The 15,905-nt window shown below is 45.5% G+C and overlaps 1 protein-coding gene across 7 annotated transcripts in view; it reads right to left on the bottom strand.

Moving 5' to 3' along the window:
• Positions 1 to 11: 11 nt before the first annotated feature.
• Positions 12 to 15,905, bottom strand: part of cep170aa (centrosomal protein 170Aa) — a 28,284-nt gene continuing 12,390 nt past the window's right edge. The window contains exons 7-21 of one of the 7 annotated variants that reach the window (XM_078787332.1): positions 14,992 to 15,123; positions 13,075 to 13,233; positions 11,635 to 11,940; positions 9,820 to 10,173; positions 8,731 to 9,026; positions 8,379 to 8,474; positions 7,702 to 7,819; positions 6,063 to 7,592; positions 5,923 to 5,973; positions 4,913 to 5,189; positions 4,602 to 4,833; positions 3,323 to 3,490; positions 3,042 to 3,224; positions 2,927 to 2,978; positions 12 to 2,760 (exon numbers count right to left, since the gene is read on the bottom strand). In XM_078787332.1, coding sequence (XP_078643458.1) covers positions 2,447 to 2,760; positions 2,927 to 2,978; positions 3,042 to 3,224; positions 3,323 to 3,490; positions 4,602 to 4,833; positions 4,913 to 5,189; positions 5,923 to 5,973; positions 6,063 to 7,592; positions 7,702 to 7,819; positions 8,379 to 8,474; positions 8,731 to 9,026; positions 9,820 to 10,173; positions 11,635 to 11,940; positions 13,075 to 13,233; positions 14,992 to 15,123 — 4,268 coding nt within the window. In that variant the 3' untranslated portion in view covers positions 12 to 2,446. The remainder of the gene's footprint in view (positions 2,761 to 2,926; positions 2,979 to 3,041; positions 3,225 to 3,322; positions 3,491 to 4,601; positions 4,834 to 4,912; positions 5,190 to 5,922; positions 5,974 to 6,062; positions 7,593 to 7,701; positions 7,820 to 8,378; positions 8,475 to 8,730; positions 9,027 to 9,819; positions 10,174 to 11,634; positions 11,941 to 13,074; positions 13,234 to 14,991; positions 15,124 to 15,905) is intronic. The other 6 variants (XM_078787337.1, XM_078787335.1, XM_078787334.1 and 3 more) reach the window with 6 other exon arrangements.

Here is a 15,905-nt window from a genome sequence, read left to right as displayed (position 1 = left end):
CGTAAAAAGAAGAGAGTGGATGGCTCTGTTTTATTGACATTAAAAACTGCAGAGTTGAACAAATATAAAATATCCACAAAATATTAAACAAAAAATAAATTAAAAGTGTGGAGGTTTTTTTCCTCTTTACAAATAAAAATACTGGTACCGAATATTCACTTAAGTTGGCTTTCTTTAAAAAAAAAAAGTGGTGAAAGCTTATGGCGTGATGCAGCCTTGCACTCTTTATGAAAAAAAAAAACAAAATGTGCAAAATAAACTTTTTTTTTTCTTCTTCAATATCTGCCAATCAGGCATAGCAGAGCATCTCATCCTAAATCCTCTTCAGTACTAATACTAAACAGGATGAGAGTGGTACAGGAAGTGGTTTACATCCTCAAAAGTAGATACATGTTGACAAAACTGCTGCAGGACAATGAACAATGTACATTTGTTTTTTTACACATGAAGCCACAATATGAGCAACATTCATAAATAGGAGTGAGGAGCTAGTTTGAAAACAATAGGAAATTCACAAACATGATTTTTTTTATGCCACGTTAAACTGGCAAAATGCCTACAAAACATCAGTATCCAAATATTACAAAATAGCTACTTTTTTTCAATACAAGATTAAAGTAGAAAAAGACCAATTGCAAAAAAAAATGATAGGACACTTCAGTGCTACAGAAGCTAATGGCACCAGTTCCAACAGGCCAAACGAGGATAAGGCAGCAATGATAAAAGTAGGAATTTGAAGCAACCAAATTGAAAGAATTGGGTCAACCGTGCATTAACAAAACAAACCATCACTTTGGTACTTTCTTACTAAAAGTGTAAAGAGACTCAGCGCTCACACACTAACTTTTACATGCTACTGGAGGTCCAACTCATACGCTCTTGAGGACGGGACGAGTAAAACATTAACAAAATATGCAATGCATCGACTGCTCAAAACTACAGTATCTCACAAGTACTAAACGTGACTACTCCCCTCGTATTTCTGCAACCATTTGTATGGTAAACTCATTTAGAGTAGTCAGTGTACAGCTTGTATTTCATTCATTCATTCATTTTCTACCGCTTTTTCCTCACGACGGTCGCGGGGGGTGCTGGAGCCTATCCCAGCTGTCTTTGGGCGAGAGGCGGGGTACACCCTGGACTGGTGGCCAGCCAATCACAGGGCACATATAGACAAACAACCATTCACACTCACATTCATACCTATGGACAATTTGGAGTGGCCAATTAACCTAGCATGTTTTTGGGAGAAAACCCACGCATGCACGGGGAGAACATGCAAACTCCACACAGAGATGGCTGAGGGTGGAATTGAACCCTGGTCTCCTAGCTGTGAGGTCTGAATGCTAACCACTAGAGCGCCGTGCCGCCCGCTTGTATTTTAGTATAAATCAAAAATAAGTCAACGCACAGCCATGAGTGTATAAACAGCTGGCAACACATGTGACTAGCAAGATAACGGAAGTGGTAGCATACACGAGTGTTGCCGATGCTGGGGAGCCGCGGTTCATTGAGGGGAAAACTGAATTCCAACATGTACTTTGTGCAGCAGAGCAGGACTCAGCATCCTGGGGGAACTAAGGAGTCCAAGAACATGTCCCAAGAAGACATACCTTGCTGAGGTGACGTAATGGGGTGACCAAGACCTGTGGCAATTAAAAAAAAAAAAAACAATCTCCCGTGCAATACTATGTGTATATTTTGGATATCTTGTATATTTCTTGTTAAATTGTCTTTTTTACTCTACTTTTCTATGCTTTTTTTAACTTGACTATTGCACTGAAAGGAGAAGCTCTCCAATCTCGTTGTACATCTTGTATAATGACAATAAAGGCCATTCCATTCCAGTTATGTCATCATCAAGCGAGATGGAAGGTATCTAACGTCCAGCAGCTCCATCGGTGAAGGCAGTGCTAGATGCACACTAAATATTCACAACAAATACAGAATTGACATTTACTGTTAAGGTGTACTCACTTGTGTCGCCAGCTATTCCAACAATAATGGCTGTGTGTTGACTAGTAAATCCATATTGCGTTAAAGCTGCACACTGACTACTATAATATTGTCGCTTGACAAGATAGAATACAAATGCTTGCTTGAATGTGAGGTGCGTATGACATGTGAATGGACAATGGACTCCTTTCACTTACAAAGCATAAAAAGTCAGTTTTGGACTAAGTTGGTCACGTAAGGCTGCTGAAATTGTGGTTTTTATATCGTAGTGCAAAAAGAAATACTGTGTATTGTCATAAAGTCAGGTATATAATTCATTCTATTTGTCTGTAAAGTAGCAGGGATTTTTTTTAGGGTTTATGGGATGTTTTTAAGGCATGGAGGAAGGGTCCAAACAGGAGGAGAAGGAGGTGGTAAAAGTACGCTGTGTTCAGTCGAAATGCAACTGAAATGCTAATAGTGGTTCATTCATTCATTCAAGTCTTCAGTCTCACTTCTGGGCAAGGGCCTCCTTCCCGCTGGGCCTCATGCGGCTAAAAGGCAGCCCCCCGACTGATGTTAATGCAAGACCTGTTGCGACATCCCGCGCTGTGGCGTCCGTGCAAGACGGAGGAACCCTAACAGATTCTGCCGACCCTCCAGATGCAGGAAGTATCTCTGGTAGCAGTTCTTTGGTTGGGAGCTGCTGGGGGACGGGGTTGCTGGTGGAGGGGGATGTTGGTTTGCTAATCTGAGGCTTGGTTGGGGTGCTGGGGGCGGCCAGGCTGTCCAGCATGCCATCTGGGTCCAGCATTAGATTAATTACTGGGACGTAAAGAAAAACATGGGATGAGTTCATGCAATAGAATGGAAAAGCAGCAGAGTCCATTGTAAACAACAGTATAGACCCACAGATGACATTTTATGTAATCAATAATAATCAATAATAATAAATGAATAAGTTGTGTAGAGATCGAGTCTTCCACTTTACCTTCAAGCTGCTTCTCAACTCTTCTAAGCTCAAGCAAAACGGACGAGATCTCCTGCGCAAACGACAACACAATCAGTGGAGCAAGCTGAACCAATCAGAATCCTCGTTGTCGTACCTTGTTGGAGGTTTTCAAAAGTGGCACGTCACTCTCTGACTTCAGTTTGCTTTCGATATCCTCCCAGTTCCTTTCCTGATCCTTGAACAATATCTTGATCTTCCCTGCTGTTCTGTCAGCGGAGTGTCTGATCTTGGTGGACAGCTGAGAGACTGAATGCAGCAGGAGGCTGTCCAGCACCGCCTGGAAGGCACCGCAAGGGAGTGTTGACAAATGGAAGCCTGAATGTGGGGCGTTCTGTGTGTGTGTGTGTGGGGGGGGGGGGGGGCGTGGCTTCTCACGTCCTCTCGGTTCCAGGTGCGTCTCCTCAAAGCTCTGGGCTCGTGGGTGTCGGAGGGTCGAGGGCGGAGGTCGGCCGGCTTGCCATTGATCTCCGGCATCGTGGAGGTGGAGATGACGGGAGGGACTTTTCTGAATTTGAGGCTCTCGTCAAATACCCGATCCACCAACTGAGGACATTTAGAAGACGTTATAAAAATGTCTAAATAAAATATGAGTAATTATTTGTGAGATATGAACGACAGCGGAAGCACGAGCACAGGTGGAAGTGATATTAATGTTCAGTATCTTACAGACGTAAAAGTACAGCCCTTGCATTTCTGCACAATTTTTATTTTATTTTTAACTTAAATATACTTAAGAGTAGTCTGTGTACAGATGGTATAGCAGTATATGTTTACAATCCACTGAAAATTAGTTAGGGCTGCACGGCGGACGAGTGGTTAGCACGCAGACCTCACAGCTAGGAGACCAGAGTTCAATTCCACCCTCGGCCATCTCTGTGTGGAGTTTGCATGTTCTCCCCGTGCATGCGTGGGTTTTCTCCGGGTACTCCGGTTTCCTCCCACATTCCAAAAACATGCTAGGTTAATCGGCGACTCCAAATTGTCCATAGGTATGAATGTGAGTGTGAATGGTTGTTTGTCTATATGTGCCACCAGTCCAGGGTGTACCCCGCCTCTCAGCTGGGATAGGCTCCAGCACCCCTACGACCGTTGTGAGGATTAGCGTTAGAAAATGAATGAATGAACGATTGATGGTTTGAGGCTGTCACTTGGCAACTTGAAGTTTCCATAGGTATGAATGTGGGTGGGAATGGTTGTGAGGATAAGCTGTAGAAAATGAATGAATGAATGAATGAAAATAGGTCAACACACACGGTATTGTGTACTCATGTGAAAATGGAAGAGAGCCATTTATTTAGGGAATCTGACTACTTTACCGCTTGCAAACATGTTGTAGTAATGTTGGATTTCATGTTTCCCCATCAGTGAACCGCAGCTCCCCAGTGCCGACAGCACTCGTGCACGCTAGCACCGCTATACTTAACTGTAGACACAATTATACCACTCATTTGTGTTGCTACATTTTCAGTGGAGAGTAAAACTATACTGCTATACAAGCTGTACACTGACTACTCTTAAGTAATGTTTAATTTCTGTGGTATTGAACACTTGATATAAGGGTTGCATTCACTTTTGTGAGACACTGGAAGAAGATGGCTTGTGATGAATGGAGCACAGCACACCAATAAAATATAGTTTAAAAAAGGGGGGGCACCTGTCTCATGCTCTCCTGTAAGTCCGGCTGCGTGGGACGAGCTGGGCCTACCTCTTCGCGTGTGTCGATGGCTGAGCCCGGCGTGGTGGCGGCAGTGCTGACGGTGGTGCTGGGCGCCGTGTCGGACGAGCTGACCGAGTCGATCTTGCCTGCCACGTCGTGGATCTCGCGGGCCAAAGTGGCTAGATCCTTGGCCAGGTCCTGGCTGATCCTGCGCACACATGGGAACAACCTGTTAACCATCAGATAGGGTTCTTTAGGACATCATAGAACACATGCAGGATGTGATCATCTTCAGAACGGATCAATACCTGGCTATCTCCTCGCTGTGTGCCGTCCAGTCTCGGATGTACTCGTCTTGCTCTTTCATGCGGTGTTTGAGCACTCCCGCCCCTGGCACCGTGCCGGGTGTCTGGCTTGCAGTGGTGGTGTTGGTGACGGGTTTTGATCCGCGGTTTGGGACGAGGTGATGCGGCCGCGTGTGGGGGCGTCCTCCGTGTTTTGGAGGGTTGCGGTTGGAGCTGAACTCTTCCTCCGAAGTGGAGGCGTACTCCGGCGGCAGGCGTCTCCACCTGTTGCTGCTGGACACTGTAAAATAGATGTGACGTGTGAGTCTTATTAACTACTGTGTTATTGCATGCCAGCATGTGTTATTCATAAAGTTAATAAGTCTTTGGACATGAGCGGCTTTGTTATTGAGTAACTCCTACATCCTAAAAACAAAAAATATGCAAAAATGAAATGATGTTTTAAAAAGGGGATAGCCTGGCAGGCAAAGCGTTATGAATTCAAATGAATGATGTCCATCAAAAGCATCATTCAGCAGCAGCAGAAACACCAAACCCTGCACCATGATGAGACACAACACCACCACCATCGCCTGCAAAAGGTGTCTTGAACACAAAACTCTACAAAGGTCGTCCAATTATATAGAGGTTTAGAGTCTTGGTAGAGCAATCAAACCCTCATCATAGTTCTGCTCGATGGACTTTAGGGAGAAATCACTGCAACATGATGCCAGAGTTGGGTCGGAATTTGTACACTGGCAACTTGATTAGGTACTCCCACACAATCTAGTCAGATCCAAAATGTTCTAATTGTTAATTTACAAAAATATTACATTGCCATTTTCATAAAATATTTCAAAAATCTGTAAAAACATGGATTTGTACAGATGTTTGATTTCATTCCATTGTGCAGCTGTACCTAATGAAGTGGTCACAGAGGAATGGACTTTCTGTTTTTAAATATCCATATAGACCCAGGTCTGACAGGCATGTACACACCTCTCTAATAAGATTCTACAGTGCCAGTACGGTACCAAGAAGTTCTTCATCTGTGTCAGCGCCTCCAGGCTCTGGATGAGAGCTCTCTGGACGATGAGAACCAGCGTGAACATTGTCACAAAACAATGAAACTGTATGACATCAAATAAGAAGGCTAACCGCAGTGTTTGCTCACCTGTAGGAGAGCAGTATCCAGTCGTAGTGGTCTTGGTTCTGGCTTCGTTGAGTTTGGACACACTGTTGGCCCTCATCCTGGGTGTCAGCTTGTTCTCCGTAGGCGTGGATGACCGTAAACCCAAACGTAAAGCCGTCTCGGATGAGAGGCGTGGTGAGGCGGCGGAGCTCCGTGCTACCGTACACTCGGAGTCGCTGCGAGCCGAGATAGAGCCCAGGCGGTTCCGACGCGGCTGAGCCAGCATGTCCAGTCGAGACATACCCCCTCGGCCAGATGGAGGTTTGGAGGTGGAGCTCGTAGTCGATACCTCGGATGCCACGGATACTCGGTCCGCATCGGCTAGATCTGTATCAGAGGTGTCGCCGAGGCGGGCTCTACGCAGGAGGGAGGCTCTGGTGGGCCGCGGCTTGGGCAGTGCAGCCTGCTTGCTCTGTGAGGACATTGTTGCAGCCTGAAGAGTACGTCCGGATTTGGAGGACCCACTTGCGGCGGTCTTAGCAGCTCTGCTATCATATCCATGTGCTGAACTCGAGTACGTCTCCTGGTCTGATGACAGGATGTCAGAAATAGGGAAAGAGGATGTCTGGTCGTCGTCTGTGAGATCCAGGGAAGGCTGGCGTACTCTGGAAGAAGATGGCTGAACGGTGCGGCGCATTTCAGTCCGACTTGTTGCTTCTGTGGTTCTGCTTTTGGTCTTCCTCTCTAAACGATCCCGTGCAGTGGCAGGGACGCTGGATTTGGAGTTTGTGTTCATGTGGCTCTTCTCCCGATGCATGCTACTCAAGGAACGTCGTTTCTGCATGCTGCCAGCCTTCCCGTCAGCGTCTACGGCAACGTGACTGGCCGTGCTGGCCGTGTCCACGTCTGACTCCGGGGAAATGGAATCGGTCCGAGGCGGGAAGCTGTATCCTGAAATCTGACTGCTGATGCTGCTGGTTTTAGAAGCTTTCTGCTCCAGCTTGTTTTCGTCTCTTAGCTTGGCCTCCAGGAACGCCATTACAGCTTCGGTGTCCTTCAGGAGCGTGGCTGTGTCCATGCTGCCCACGGAGTCGCTGCGCTCACGAGCGGTGGCGCCACCCCTGTTGATGCGCGGGATGAGCTCCGAGGGGACACTGCCGCTGGGCTTCTCGATGGTGAAGCTGCCTTGGCGCACAAGAGGCTTCAGGGACTTCTCTCCTCCTTCTCCTTCCCCTTGTTCCTCCTTCCTTTTCTCTGATCTCTTCCTGCGCTCACCGCTGCCAGAGTTCCGCTGAAGAGCCTTGCAGGGAGAGGCGGTGGCGCCCGCTTTGCGTTTGTTGGTCATGTCACCGTTCTCCATGGGAGGGGGTGGGGATTCCCCGTCTCCCTTGTGCTCTTTCTCTTGTGGTTCCGTGTCCTGCTTTTCTCCAATCTCAGACCTCAGCGCCGGAGGTTTGGCGGTGCTGGATTTGGTGCGGGGGTCATCCACAGGAAGTGGGGGAAGGGTCCGTCGCTTGCGGTCAGTCAGATTTGATGAGGATTCCCCTTTGCTGGACACCAAGGCATCTCCTTCTGTGCAAAGTGGACAAATGCGTTGGAGAAATTGGACTGAGACATGAACTATGCACACTTTTTTTTTTTTTTTTTTTTAACAGATGGAGTCAGGTGACTAGTAACCTACCGCTTTCTTTGTCCACAAAGGCAGCTGTCTCGGCCCCAGAACCTTCTGGGTCAGTCCTGGTGTGATTGGCAGTCAAACTCGCCCACTGGGAGACCCAGCTTGAGTCGGTGGGAGGAGCCTGAAGCCCGGGAGACAAGAGAAGCACATTCAAGTGAGAATGCAGCAAATATCTGAGAGCAGATGGTGAATGGTGTTCATGTATAATGTAGAACTTGATTGAATGATCTAGACAGCGATATCACCCACAATGAGGCTTTTTGTGTGTATAAAATGAAACAAGAAGTCCTCTTGTCGAGTTCTAATAACCATCAAATCTAGGGTACAATTAAAAAAAAAACTAAGTAGTGGATTGTAAGTCTATGCTACAAAAAATAGCAGAAAAGGCTTGTCAAGAATGCCACTGATGCTCACACACACTGCTTCCTTTCTTTAATGCAACCGCCTGGAGGGTCTCTCATCATGTTAGCAGGATCTAGGTCACTTATGGGAGGGCAAGTCTACTCCCGCGGACTGGGGAGAAGAGGAGAGCTGACGGTGTGACCGTCACTCACATTTTAAAGTCATATTTATAGTGTATAGGTGAGGGATGTAACATAGTATCTGTGCAGACTGGACTAAAATACATTAATAATACAGTAAGGAAAGAATACGATAATGCTTTTAATTTCATGTTTTACCTCCTTTCCTGTCTCTGCAGTTTCCTTTCCTTTCCCCTTTCCTTTCCCTTGGAGGTCTGACATGCAGGAGTCCTGGTTCTGCTGCAGCCCAAACACCTACAAACAGTGGGTGAAATCCTGAATGCATTTAATTTTGTATTTATTTATTTGAATCCTATTTAAGATGATAGTTGATACCATGGCAACAACCAGTGATCGACAGCAGATTCCGACCTGCCAATTAGCGGTGGCTGATTATAGCAATCAACATAATAACACCTGAGGTTATGAGTGTAATTCACACAAGGCTGCATTGCCAGCCCAATAATGATATTATGTGAGTTAATAAAGCTACTTTACTCTTCTGTCCTACCTTGTCAATCATGCGGCGGGCTTCCTCCTCCTCCAGGTTCCTGTTCTCCAGCTCGATAGTGTAGGTTCCGTTGTCGCTGTGTTCGTCCTCCGCCGCCGCCTCCCTCCCGGCTGCCCCGGCTCCTCGCCCCACAATGGAGGCGTCCTCGCTGGGGGTGCTGGGGCTCCCGGTTGCCAGCCCGGTGCTGATGGAGCTGCGGCCGATGCTGGGGTCCTCAGATCGTTGTTTGAGGAGAACGCGGGCCGCCGTCGGGGCACCTGCTGCCACTGTGGCAGATATTGGGACCGGGGTTTTACCTAGACGGAACAAACACAATGCAGCCAATAAATCTCTTTCGAGTTGTAAGGACCTTGACGTGCTAGAAAATCAAATGTGAGACCATGCACAAAAAGCAAGTGACGCAGCAATGAAGTCACGACATCGCCTCAAAGCACTTACTAAGCAGGAACTTCCTCTGATGTCATCCCTATGCTGTTCACAGCCACTAGAGGTCTTATTTAACTGCCATCTGGAGAATTATATGATGATATATATACTGTATAGTATATTAACCTGCATTTATTGTACAGTGGAACCCATTTAGGTCAATCCTGCTTTTGTCGACAGCATATCAAGTTCTGGTCCGTCGTGTTATTATCACTAAAAATGTCCCACTTGCCGATTATTTGAGACCCAAAGGCATCATTTCAATTAAAAATTGTTTATATCAACATGTGTTGGAGTATCGCCTACTTCCTCATTATTGCTGAGAAGGACGAAACAACATCAACATAACCACTGTCAATTTACATAGCATCAAAATGTACACACCTGTACGTCCTGTTCAGTTCAAAGTAAAAGCCAAATAAAAGCTATGCAGTATTAACCTTAATTAGATGTGTTAGATTGTTGAAAGCTTTATTGCTACTGTTGTCAAAAAATACAATTATTGACACAGCAGCTCTATTATATAAGAGGTATAAAATACACTATATGAAAACACAACAAAAAGTAAATGCAAGGAATGGCTAGTTTCCGTTTTGGTTATGTCGACAACCGCTTATGTTGACGTTGACGTACACTAGTTCCACTGTATATAGTGATATATACCTGAGTCTAAGGCTGTTGTAGCTGAGGTGGAAATGCTGAACACTTTAGGCTGAGAGGGGGGTTGTGGACACAGCCCCTCGCCGCCAGCCCCGGCGAGCAGAGGCGCTGTCTGGGAAAACGAATACGACCGACGCTTGCGTGGGTTTTCCTCGTCATAGAGCTCGATCATGAAGGCCGTGCGGGTGCTGCTGGCTCGAGTCACCGTTACGTTTTCCCCGGATCCTCCACCTCCACCACCTCCCACGTGGCCGTGTGCAGCTTTTAGGCGTTCCTCGAGGGCGTGGCGGCGGCTGGCGAAGCGCAGGCCTAGGCCGTTCTCAGAGTCACTTTGCGTACCATCTTCGTGTTTGCTGCCTAGAAGTAGAGGAATATTTCATCGTTAATAAACAAAATGTGCGATGGTCCACATGGTGCCATCCAGGCTCATGGTCACTGGGAAGTGAGGAAGGAGGACAACGTGGAGGCGGCTTGAGGAGGAAGGGAGGGCTTTGGGGATAAAAGGAGGGGGTGGTGAAAGGAGATTTGCAACTGGAAGGTTGGGGGATGCAGGAAAAGAGGGTATGTCCGGGATTAAGTCGAATAAAGAAAATGGCTTCTTGTTACAAGTAGAGTTTGCTGGTTGAAATACTGGCAAAAAACATATTATTCAGTTTTTGACATAAAAAAGCAGGTATTTTCGTTGAAATAAGACAATATGGCAGCATAAAGGCAAATCCTGATAAATCAGATAAACAAATGACATGGAGATTTATTGTTTTTGTCCCTCTGCCCAGACAAAGAAGCCACTAGTGGAGAACAGAAGTGTCACTTATCACAGTCCGGCGCTCTGCACGGCTTGACACGCCATGACTCACACTGGCTGACACACACACACACAGACACACACACTTGAGGAGCAACCACCAGAAGACAGCAAACACTATCTTGATTGCATTTAATGCATTCCACTGCTTTTACTCAATTGTCTGATGTTAGATTCATTTGGTCCATCCATCAAGCTACTAATCATGTGCAGTCATTGGTAGATGTGGGGTACACCCTGGACAAATCACCTGTCAATCACAAGACTGACCCATAGAGACAGGCAACATTCGCATTCACACACAATATAATAATTGTAGCTCAAATACAAACCATTAATTCTACATTTAACGCCTTATCTAAGCTGCCTCTGCTCAGTGCAGCATCCACAGGCGACAGAAATCGAACCAAAAGTGATTGACAGATGAATCAGCTCCATTAATGACTTACTTGAACTGAGTCCCGCACCCGTCACAGGTTATTATGGTCCTTATTCTCTTCTTCCACCGCTAGACTGCCTGCTTTTTCCACCGCATGGTCATTCAGTCGACTAGCCTCTCTCTACTTCCTCCCTCAGTCCAATCAGCCTTGTCGTGGGAGTCAGCACTGCAGGGAGGTCCTTGTACCGCCCTCCTACTCCACTTTCCTTTTTTTTTACACCTTGTAAATCCACAGTCTGCATCAACTGTCTCTTTAATCTTGATACTCAATTACTCAATCCCCACCATTTAAAAGAGATCTTTCCCCAAGTCAGCCATTGGGCCAGTTAGCAGCATAATCTCCAATTAGATGAGATACTGTCAGCCACTTGACATGCATGTATAGTACGCCCCCCCACCATGTTGAATGAGCTTTCTAGTTCAGCCATTTTCATCAGCCAGACTGCCAGAGAACCCCCCCCCCCCCCCAAGACCCACCCACTCCATTTAATTAGCAGCAAGCACTCATCTATAACTCAGCCGCGCACTAGAGTAGTCGTCCAAGTGTGGCACGATGTTATGATGTAATGTTTACCTTTTAGCCTTTTGAGATGCACCGGCACATCACTCTTGTTGCTCTTGCTGTCGTCCTCCGTCGACTCGTTGCGGATCAGCGTGGGGTCGTTCTGTGCCAGCCAATCGGCCACTTTGCTCTCCGAAGCCATCATGGCCGCCTGGAGTGTGCTCAGGTCCCGTCCACCCGACCCGCCGCTTCCCGCTACGCTTCTCTTGGCCCGTGACCTGTGCTGGCCGGGCATGAACTTTGACACATGGTCCTTGATGGTGACTTTGCCCGGGGAAGTATTGTCGAACTCTATTGTGAAGGAGGCGTGCCCTTGAGCTGTGGGGCACACGAGGTAGGAATGTACGATATGTGGACAAAAGGTTTAGAATAAGCCTGCTCTAGAATCTTAAAGCAAAACTGCACTTTGTTTTTCAGAATTTTGCCAATCATCCACAATCATCCAATGAGATACATGTACACACATCTTTTCTGTGTGTTCTAAAGATATACAAACAGATAAAAAGACATAGCTATGAATGCACATAATGGGAAACACACATTCTGCCTATAAAGCCTTCTGAAAGAAAACATTGTCATATAATATGACGTGCATACCAAGAATATACCTGTTAATACATGTTCACAGCATGTATTGTACATAAAACCTTGTTGGCGGTAAGTGTTTTAATAGCGGCCTTTATTAGAGATCGACCAATATGGTTTTTTTTTCGGCGATACCGATTTTTTTCCATCACCTTTAGCCGATGGCCGATTTTACTTGGGCCGATACTGCTTTTGCTCCGTCCGAACCCTTGCGCGTATCAGCCGATACCGATTCAAGTAAAGAACGCAAATATCGGCCGGCCGATGTATCGGTCGATCCTTAGTCTTAATAGGCGGTACAGGTGTGTTCCATTATTATGTCCAGTAATGAGCCGTCTCCTTTTGTCTTAAAACACACAGAAAAGACAAAGACGTGTGTTCATATCACGTCAGATTGTGGCTGATGGGCAAAATCCCCCCAAAAGTGCAGTTTTCCTTTAACTCTTCATCTCAGCAAGACAATGTATGCTTCCAACTTTCCAACAAACACCTTTAGGCTTTAGTTTCTGTTCTCACTGCACAAAGCTAGGCTCCAGAAAGGCATGCTTGGATGACTTTGGAGGACATCAAACACCTCTCGGAATGTGCTAGAATGAAGACGGCTCTCTCTCAGGTCTAACATCAGTGACTTCTGACCTCACTAATGGACAAAAATGTGGACACACTCAGACATTTTAGGCTTTCCAAAAAAGTGGACCTTGCTGTAGCTGTGTACATATTCATTACATTTTCAGAATATACTCAAATGAGCTGCCGGACAAAAACGGCTCCAAGGCTGCACTTCTGACTGCTGTAGCCTGGTACAACATAGTGTAGTATGATGTAACAATAGTAATATGAAAACACAAAACTGATTTTTTTTTTTACCTGTGTTGCCTTGAGAGGCGGCACCCTCTGTGTCCTTGGTGGGAATCTCATGGATGCCATTAGTGGCCACATGATTCTCCTTGGTAGGCACCTCCATGTAGCTTGGATTGTGGCCGTCCTCTTTGGTTGCCCCTCCCCGACGAGTCTCTTTGCCCTCTGCTGTTCAAAAAGAAAAATTGGTCAGCAAAAGCTGCTGTTTAAATCACCATAGTTGTAATCTTCTCAGCACCCTCTAGTTCTCCCCATTAAACTACAAATGCAATGTTTTAAGTCTGATTTCAGTAGAAATGCCATGTGTGTCCAAAAAGAGACAACAAAACGGCTGGTGGTCATCTTTAAAACCTGCTTCACATCAGTCTCATCCGTGCGTTAGCAGGAACAAACAAAGCCTCTGTGGGATCTAAATATGATAAATGATGCTCTCGGAAAAATTAGAAGGGGCCATCTGCTGCATACTGGGGAGCAGTTGTGGCAACATACGGCCGGCGAGTGGGTTTAACAGCAAATAAACAAACTGAAATTGATGAATTTCCATCTTCAAAGTGCATATGATGCATGTTTGTGTAGTGATTCTTTGAGAATAACTATACAACTTGGACTTTTATGATATTCAATATGTTATCAATGCTCAAGATATGAGGGAATGATGCAAAAGTGACTTTTCGGTGATGTTCTAACAGGAACGTGTGTCCCTACTGTCTCTTTATGAGCACCAACAGTCACTTTAAGAGTTTTATCTCTTCCTTCAGGCTTATTCAATTCTGAAACAGTAGGTGTGGAATTTTCCCTATTTATGTCCCTGGTGTTTTTTCCCCCGTGGGTGTTCACAATAAGGGTTGTTGTGGTTGCCTGGTGATTCAACCTTTGCTTAATGCCATACACAGCCCAAACAGGCATGATCCAATGAAATCATTTGTATAGGTAAGCCATTAAATCCCTCAATGGAATGATCCAAAACAAGTTACATTTTAAGGAGTTATCAAAAACAGTAATAGACATTCACTATAATAACATGAGCCTCCACTACATACACATGAAAATGTATTGAAATAGAAACTAGAGACATAGTTAGCTGAGCATTACTTAACCAAATGCTGAAGTAATGATCGAGCTATTTAAATTCTGTGTGTGTGTGGGGCATTTCAGACAACGATACAAAAGAAGCTGGGGGCACTAAGGAGGGGGGGCTCCGTCAACATAGCCTATTCACCAAGGAGAAAGAGAGGAAGAGACGTGCACATTGAAGCAAACTGACACACATGTATTGAATTTAGGAATTCATCCACGCTATCCTCCCTTCACTTGGTCTAAAACAGCCACATGTGCACTGCAAAGTTGAATGCAACAGACATACAGAGTGACTACCATATAGACTCTCCCACTGTGCAACACCACCCTTCTCGCTACAAACATCACACTCACCTACTTCCATGACAGACCTCGCCAATCCCATTCGCCTGCTTTTTTTAAAGAGCGCTTATTCTTTTTGCACACTTTTACTCCACAAAAAACGGCAAAAATCTATCAAATTAATTCTGCAGGCTGGTGAAGATGCTGCCAGAGAATCCATCCAGATGTGACATGTGATTTTGAGGCCGGTCCACATACTAAAGCAGTCTGGGCCAAAGTGATTTGATATCGCTAAGCTCTTTTACCATTGGTGTAGCCTCTAATCCTGTTACTCTGGCTGTGCAGTGACAGTTAACGTGACCCCCCCGCCCCCTAGTCAAGACGGGCAGGCACACACATATACATTACATAGCACGTTCTGTCAAAAAGCACTTTGTTTACACTTGGATGTAGATTGTGCAAACAAGACGCTGTCTGTTTGGACGCCAGTGACGGATAAACTATGGGGCTTTGTGCGACTGTTGTAATCTGAACTGTTTCTGCATGTATGACCGTGGAACATCCTACCAGTGAGGTCATGCTTCTTGCCGGATATCTTGGTGTCCTGTTTGAAGGAGTTCTCGTCATCTGCATCCCCATACCCCCACCAAGCCGGCTGCCCGTACAGGGGGGTCCCACGGGGCAGAGATGCAACATCCCCTGGGAAGGAGAGGGCAAAGCATTTATTTTAATAGAAGAAGGCTGCATGGAAAATTGAAAAAGACGCTTGGGGCAAACTTTGGGTGCAGTTCTCTTCAAACTGGTCATTTTTTCAGTTTTTATATTTTGCTGATTTATTTTTCCCATCTTAGATTTGACCAGAAGCACTTTTATGGAGTGCAGTTGTCAACCACAGAGAGAGCAAAGTAGAAAGATAGCACTCCCAATGCATTTTCTCTTACATATTTGACATTTCTGGAAGCTTTTTCTCATCTCATCTCTGATATAGTCTTGGCCTGCTTGTTGGGTGCGTGTTCACACTTGACCAAACAAACTGCATGGACTAGCGGAGGAAATGCACTAAGTTCCGCTTAACATGACATAGGTACACAATGCATTTGTACTTTAAATAGTGGAAGGAGTCCTTTTTTTGTGTATTAGTTCCCATTTGTTTTGTCTGTGCATCACTGTCTATTTCCAGACCACTTGACAAACATGTTTGCAATAAATTAAAACAGTTAATTTTAATCTATTTAATGGTCAGCAAGAACAAAAAATGAAAGAATACATGCAACAAAAGGATGCTATTATTACTGTATAACCTCATCCCATGCTGTGGGGGCTCAATCACACTATAGCAGGATAATTATGGATGTTTTGTGTATGCTAAGTAGGGGTCCTGCCTGAAAACAGGATAACACATGCACATCTAGCACAAGTTAATACCTGGGTGAGGTCTGCATCGTTGTAATAACCTAGCAGATTTACTACCGAACCACAAA

The sequence above is a fragment of the Doryrhamphus excisus genome, linkage group LG20, assembly GCF_037039965.1.
Source record: "Doryrhamphus excisus strain RoL-2023G ecotype Guam linkage group LG20, RoL_Dexc_Guam_v1.1, whole genome shotgun sequence".
Classification (NCBI taxonomy): domain Eukaryota; kingdom Metazoa; phylum Chordata; class Actinopteri; order Syngnathiformes; family Syngnathidae; genus Doryrhamphus; species Doryrhamphus excisus.
This window is presented reverse-complemented; position numbering and strand designations above follow the sequence as displayed.